A 7239-nucleotide genomic window follows, 5' to 3' on the forward strand; every position below is an offset into this window, starting at 1 on the left:
ATTTATTATTATTATTATTATTATTATTATATATTTATATAAATATTTTAAAATTATAATATAACAGGATAAATAAAAAAATTCAATATTAACGGGAACCCGTGCATCGCACGGGATTTAAAGTAGTATTTTATAATGCTTGTATTTGATATATGATTTGGTAGTATTAAATAAAAGATAATATTTAACAACAACTACGTAACTCACAAAAACCACCCTCGATCGAAGTAGGTAATCTGGTTACGACGTTTTGTACTCCCTCTGCTTTTTTAATAGTCGGTTTATGCACTAAATTCTAAGTGCTTTGACTGTATAGTTAAAATAAAATTTTTAAATTTTTTTCTGAACAAAAATTTATAACTTAAATTTTTATTTACAAAAGAAAATTTTAAAAATAATAATTTTTATTATACGGTCGATGCATCTTCAGTTGTGTGCAGAAAAATCAAAAAATATAATTAAAATAAAATAAAAGCATTAATCTAAAAGACCATGGAACCATGAGTTACATAACTTCATTAAAAATACATCCAACGTAAAAGTTCCAAGGAACTATGTGACCCTACTCGGTTACAGGTAACCAAACAAGAGGGAGTGACTCTTCAAAGTTTAATTTAACTAGCTTACAGCCCCGTGCGATGCACGGTTCTTGATTAACATTTATATATTTTTTTTATTTTTTTTATATAATTTTATTAAAATTTTATATAAATAATTATATACTAAATAATGATTATATAATTATAATTTTATTCTTTATAATTTCAAGTTAAGTATAAATGATATATGATTGATGAGATCTTATTCATAAATAATAATGAAAATATTTTTATGTTGGTGAGATTCGAACTTGAAAACTTTTACGTATCTTTATAAATAATAATATAAATGTTTATAATTAACGGGATTCAACCAGAGAATTTATATGTATTTTATAAATAATAATAATATATATGTTTATTGTTGAGGGGATTCGAACCTGAGACCTTGTGTAGTGTATTTTCCAGTATTTGGATATAACGGCTCTGATTATTTGTTGAAAAAAATCTGACGGTCGTGATGCAAAGGGATAACCAAAATGAGGGTTAACCAAACTACAAATTATACCCCATTCCGGTTATTATAGTATAGCATTGATTTCGTGATCGGTGTTTTTGCCCATAACAATATTTGTCAAGCTAAGAGGCCTGGACCACTTTGGTCGCATGTCAAAGTCTTTGTATCGGATACTGGGACATATATATATATAGGGAAATAATCAGGAGCCAACGTGGGTTGGGGGGGACAGCCAGCCAACCCACAACAATGAAACATTGCGGGGGAAGGCAATGTTTCAATGCGGGTCTTGACTTCCGCAATGAAACATTGCGGGATGTTGCCATGCACAGGAAATATTGCGTCTTCCACAATGTTTCATTGTTGGTTAGGCTCCCAGTTTTTAATGTCCAAATTACCCCTCTCTTTAGATTATTCTAATATTTAACTTATTTATATATAAGTATAAAAATAATATTAATGTTCAACAGTAATTAATTTTTTAAAATATGTTAACATTAAATATAAGTAGTAGTAATATATTAAAATATTATCAATTTTAATAATAAATTTATCAATTTAATTTTTTCTGTACTTTTTCTTTAAATTATCGTATGAATAATTCTAGTTTAAAAAATAATATTATTAATTTTATACTTTTTAGTGAATTGAGTTATTTTAGTTTAAAAAATTTATCAACAGTCAAACTTATTTTTTGTGCAAAACTTATTTTTGTGCCAATATTAATAAAAAATTTAAAATTCACAAAATTAAATTTGGCACAAAAACAATTTTGCTGAAAACATTTCATTTGACTGTTGAAATTGCCGCAATGAAACATTGTGGCAGTTGAATTGACTGGTCAATAGAGCAGAAGCTTGACCGACACACCGCAATGTTTCATTGCGGCAGTTTGGACAAGCCGCAATGCTTCATTGCGGCAATTTCAACAGTCAAATGAAATTTTTTCAGCAAAATTTTTTTTGTGCCAAATTTAATTTTGTGAATTTTAAAATTCAGATTTTCACCTATAAATAGTCCTGCCTCATCTCATTTTTTTTCAACATTCTCTTCTCTATTTTCATTCTACATTTTCTCTTCAACATTATCTTCTCTAATATCCGAAAAATGGTTTTCAACTACGATTTTGACAATAATAAGGTAATTATAGATGGTGTGGCTTACGACGGGCCCGAAGGAGAAGAAGACATGGAAATAGCTCTCCGCCGTATTCAAATAGCTCTTGAGCGCAAGAAAAAAACAGAAAATGAAGCTAAAGCGAAGGCGGAAAAGTCGAAAAAAAAGAAAGACGACGATAAGGGTGATAAAGGCGGTTCTTCCAACACCGTTAAAGTTTGATCATTCTCGTCGACATAAAATGTTATTATGTATTTGTTTTGAAAAAATATTTGAATGTACTCCATTTATATTTGAATGAAATAAATTATTTAATGTTTTATTTTTCTTGTACTTGTCCAATTTATTTTATCAATTTTAAATTTTAATAAACAAAAATAATACTAAAATTTGAAAATGTGAAAAACTAAAAAAAAGAAAATTTATCGAATTTTCGTTATCTATAAAAAAATATAAAATAATTTAGCCCCCAAAATGTTAAACATTTCTTAGTAACAAACTATATATAAATACCGCATTTTATTTAAGAAATAATTTTTCTTAATTATTATAATCATTATATTTTAACATCCATATAGTTGGATCGTCAAAATTTGTACTTTACAACTTACACGTCAAGAAATATCATTTGACATAACTATTATGCAAAATTTTCACAAAACTATGTAAAATAGTTGCATATTATAATTAAGTTACTCTTATAAACATTTATATTTTCAAAATAGCATTTAACATATTAAATGAAATATAATAAGTCTAGAAACTATTTTTTATAATTTTTTTTGATTAATTTTCTAATTTTAAAGAAAATAACAAAAATAAACATCCCAAACGCAATGTTTCATTGCGGTGGACACTTCCCCCCGCAATGAAACATTGTTGGGGTACGTTGTAAAGTTTTTTTGAACTGCAAATATTTACAGTTGTTGGCTTGGGGGTTTGTACAGTGCCGCAATGTTTCATTGCGGCCATCGCAATGAAATATTGCGGGCGTGCATTTAATGCACACAACTACCTTAAAATGTCTGTATTTTTGAAACATTGTTATTTCACTGCTTCTTAACATTCTGCTCAAATTTATTCTTCTGAAAAAAAAGGTTAGTATTCAATATCCATGGCTTCTTATTTATTTGATTATTCAAGTTCATCTAGTGATCATAACGATTTTAATTATGTTACCCCCCACACAAAAAAGAGGGTTTATCGTAAAATCTTTAATGATGATGAAGTAATAGATGTTGATAGTATTGAAGATAAAGTTAATGATCCGGGGAAGCGAAAAACGCATAGTGATGATGATGTTGGTTTCGGTTGGAAGAATCACGATGTTCACGGTGATTCCGATGATAGTAATGATTCTTTTAATGGCGATGATGATGATGATAAAATTAATGATGAAAATTTTATTGGAAATATGAATGATGTAGTTCCTTGTGTTGGTATGATGTTTGATTCGTTGGATGAAGCGGAAAGTTTTTATCGAGGTTATGGTCGAAGTATAGGGTTCGAGATAATTATTCGAAGTAGTCATAAGCATTCAAGAAATGGTGGTATATCGTCACGTTTGTATATATGTCGAAAGGGTGGAAGATTGGGCCCAAAACCCTTGGAAGTTGAAGATAGGGCTAAAGGAAAACGACCTCGAGATGTTATTCCTCGAATTTGTTGTCGTGCTCGTATGTGTGTTGCTCACAAAGTAAGCTCAAACAAATGGGAAGTAACCAAGGTCAACCTAGAGCACAATCATGCTATGGTTACATCGGATAAGGTAAATTTCATGCAAAGATCACGCAACATAGATCCGTTTACCCGATCTTTGATTGAGTTATTCAACAAATCGGGTATCGAGACCCCGAAAGTGATGAATTTACTTAGTGAGACGTGTGGTGGTATTGAAAAAATTGGTTTTTCCGCTCAAGACGTACGAAATGTAATAAGTGACATTCGAAGACGGGTTTTTGATTCCGGTGATGCGGAGTGTGGATTGGTTTTGTTACGAGACTTGCAAAAACAAAGTGATGGCAATTTTTTCTACCGAGTGGATGTGGATGAGGAGAATCGGATTAGGGGTTTGGTGTGGGTTGATCCTCGTCCGCTTAACACGTACAAGAATTTTGGAGATGTGGTGACTTTCGACTCGACATATCGGACTAATAGGTATGACATGCCTTTTATTCCAATTACGGGAGTGAATCACCACTACCAAAATATTTTGTTTGGATTTGCACTTACAAGGGACGAGAAAGAGACTACTTATAGATGGGTTTTGAAGACTTGGTTGAAAGCGGTCGATAACAAGCCACCTATTACGATTATTACGGATCAAGACATCGCTTTAAGTAATGCCATTTCCGAGGTTATGCCTAACACCAACCATACATATTGTACGTGGCATATTAGTAGCAAGTTTCCCGAGAAACTATCTACTTTGTATACTCAATACTCGGAGTTCAAGACGGATTTTAATGCATGTATCTACAAGTCATTGTCACCAACGGAATTTGAAGGTAGGTGGGAGGACTTGAAAGAGAAATATGATCTTGAAAATCACAATTGGCTAAATGATATGTATGCAATTAGACGGCAATGGGTTTTTGCTTTCACGAAACAACATTTTGCCGCCGGTATGACTACCACCTCAAGGAGCGAGTCTATGAATTCATTTTTTGATGAGTATGTGAAAGCGTCGACCGGTTTGAAAGAATTCATTGAGAATTCACAAAAAGCTTTGGACTCACAATATTTACGGGAGGTTCAAGCCAATTTTGACACCGAGTACAAGGAAAGGAGACTATTCTCTAACTCGTCAATGAAGATACATGCCTCCAAGATATACACAAAAGAGATGTTTAAGTGATTTCAAAAAGAGCTTCAAAAAAGTCAATCTTTTGTTGTGAAAAGCATGAAAGGTTGTGGAGATTATCTTTCAAAGATGTATTTGGTAGAAAAGTCCACCTTGCCGGAGATTAATAGAAGGAATTTTTTCTTGAAGGTTTCCATCGACGGGAGTTATTCTTGTACATGTAAAAAATTTGAACATTCCGGGATGATTTGTAGACACATGATCCGTTACCTTAACAAGAAATAAAAGACGATGATACCGCCAGATCTTGTAACAATGAGGTGGACAATAAACGGAAACAAAGTTGCGGGACCTCTACCGTGTACCCCTCGGATGCTTGGTAGTGTTGTAGAATCTCAAATGGCAAAATATAGTGGATTGTGAAAAGCTTCCCAAGGTTTGTCCGTTGTTGGTAGTTGCTCCGTTCCGCGGTACAATTACTTGTTGAGCGTGATCAAGAGAGAAAAGGAGTATGTGATTAAGTCTTTTCCGGGAGAAGAGAGAGAGAAAAAAATAAATGAGGACTATGAAAGTGATGAAGAAGATGATCCGTTATTAGATCCCCCAAGGTCACAAACAAAAGGACGTCCAAAAGCGGGTAGATTCAAAAGTGCTATCGAGACGTCAAGTTCAAATAAACAATTTCGAAAGTGCAGTTTTTGTGGGGTGAGGGAAGAAGGCCATGATAGAAGAAATTATCCCTCGAGATTGTTAGGAAAAAAAGGAAAAAATTGATTGTAATTTCTTATCATGTACTTTGAAATATTAATGAATTTTAATTAAATATTTTCAATGTTGTTAATGTTAGTACTTGTTGCCATTATTAATAATCCCAAAAAAAGAAGTGACTCCAAAAAAAATTTGAAAAAAAAGTTATTTTTAAAGATTTTTTTTCCCAAAATTGGGCAGAAAGTTTTCTGTAAAACAGAAAAAGTATTATATAAAAAATAAATCATTTGCAAGTGCAATGACCAATCTGCAAATTTATGCAAAACCCAGATTACCCCCGCAATGAAACATTGCGGGCCTAAACTGGGCTTTGCCGAATTTTGCATATTGGTCACTGCACTTGCAAATGATTTATTTTTTATATAAAACTTTTTCTGTTTTACAGAAAACTTTTTTCCCAATTTTGGAAAAAAAAATCTTCAAAAATAACTTTTTTTTCAAATTTTTTTTTGGAGTCACTTTTTTTTTGGGATTATTAATAATGGCAACAAGTACTAACATTAACAACATTGAAAATATTTAATTAAAATTCATTAATATTTCAAAGTACATAATAACAAATTCGGCATGACCTCTTTGTTTTTAAGTTAAACTTTACCTGTAAAATAAAAAAACCGGCATGACATATTTATTTTTAAGTCAACCAAAAACCTGTAAAATTTCAAACCAAACCAAACTAAACTTAAAAATGAATGGCCTTGACATGCCAACTACAAACAAACCAAACCAAACTAAACTTAAAAATGAATGGCCTTGACATGCCAACTATAAAAAAAACAAACCAAACCAAACTAAACTTAAAAATGAATGGCCTTGACATGCAAACTATAAACAAACCAAACCAAACCAAACTTAAAAAAATGGCCTTGATATGCCAACCACAAACAAATCAACTAAAATAAATACATCTAACCAACCAAAATAAATACAACCAATCTAAATAAAATACAACCGGGCAAAATATGTACAACTAACTAAAGTAACTACAAGTCACTAATCAAATAACAAACTAGTGTCCCGCCTCTCTTTGTCGAATGCCCCACTCAGAAATGTGTCTAGCAACCCCTTTTAATAACTCGTGCGCCATCCGATAGCGAAAAGTCTGTACATCAACTTTAGGGTTCCACACAGCTGATGGCAAGGAGATCCCGTTGAGCATAGCGTCCATGTACTTGGATACATACACACCACAATCATTGCCACCATCTTGCTTGGGTCGAGCATCAAGACCATGAACCCGGGTATATTTCAATGGAAATCGAGATGGATGCAAATAATTGAGCATATATGGGATTAACTTTTCCTGCAAATAACGGGAAATGAACCTAACAAATCATTATTTCATTATTAATCTATTTAAAACTACTGGTAGGGAATTAAAGAATGATATTTCACGGGAAATGAACCTAACAAGTCATTATTTCATTATTAATCTATTTAAAACTACTGGTAGGGAATTAAAGAATGATATTTCACGGGAAATCAACCTAACAAGT

General features: G+C 32.0%; 1 protein-coding gene across 1 annotated transcript; it reads left to right on the forward strand.

Annotated features, from left to right (window-relative positions):
* The first annotated feature begins 3286 nt into the window (after nt 1-3286).
* LOC141679675 (protein FAR1-RELATED SEQUENCE 5-like) lies at nt 3287-5029 on the forward strand. The gene has a single exon (XM_074486112.1). It carries the CDS (start codon nt 3287-3289, stop codon nt 5027-5029), a length of 1743 nt encoding a protein of 580 aa, XP_074342213.1.
* Nucleotides 5030-7239: the final 2210 nt, after the last annotated feature.

This window comes from Apium graveolens, chromosome 8 (genome assembly GCF_009905375.1).
Source record: "Apium graveolens cultivar Ventura chromosome 8, ASM990537v1, whole genome shotgun sequence".
NCBI lineage: Eukaryota > Viridiplantae > Streptophyta > Magnoliopsida > Apiales > Apiaceae > Apium > Apium graveolens.

Excerpts from the sequence above, each read along its gene's own strand:
- LOC141679675 (XM_074486112.1), top strand. The coding sequence starts at position 3,287 with ATGGCTTCTTATTTATTTGATTATTCAAGTTCATCTAGTGATCATAAC.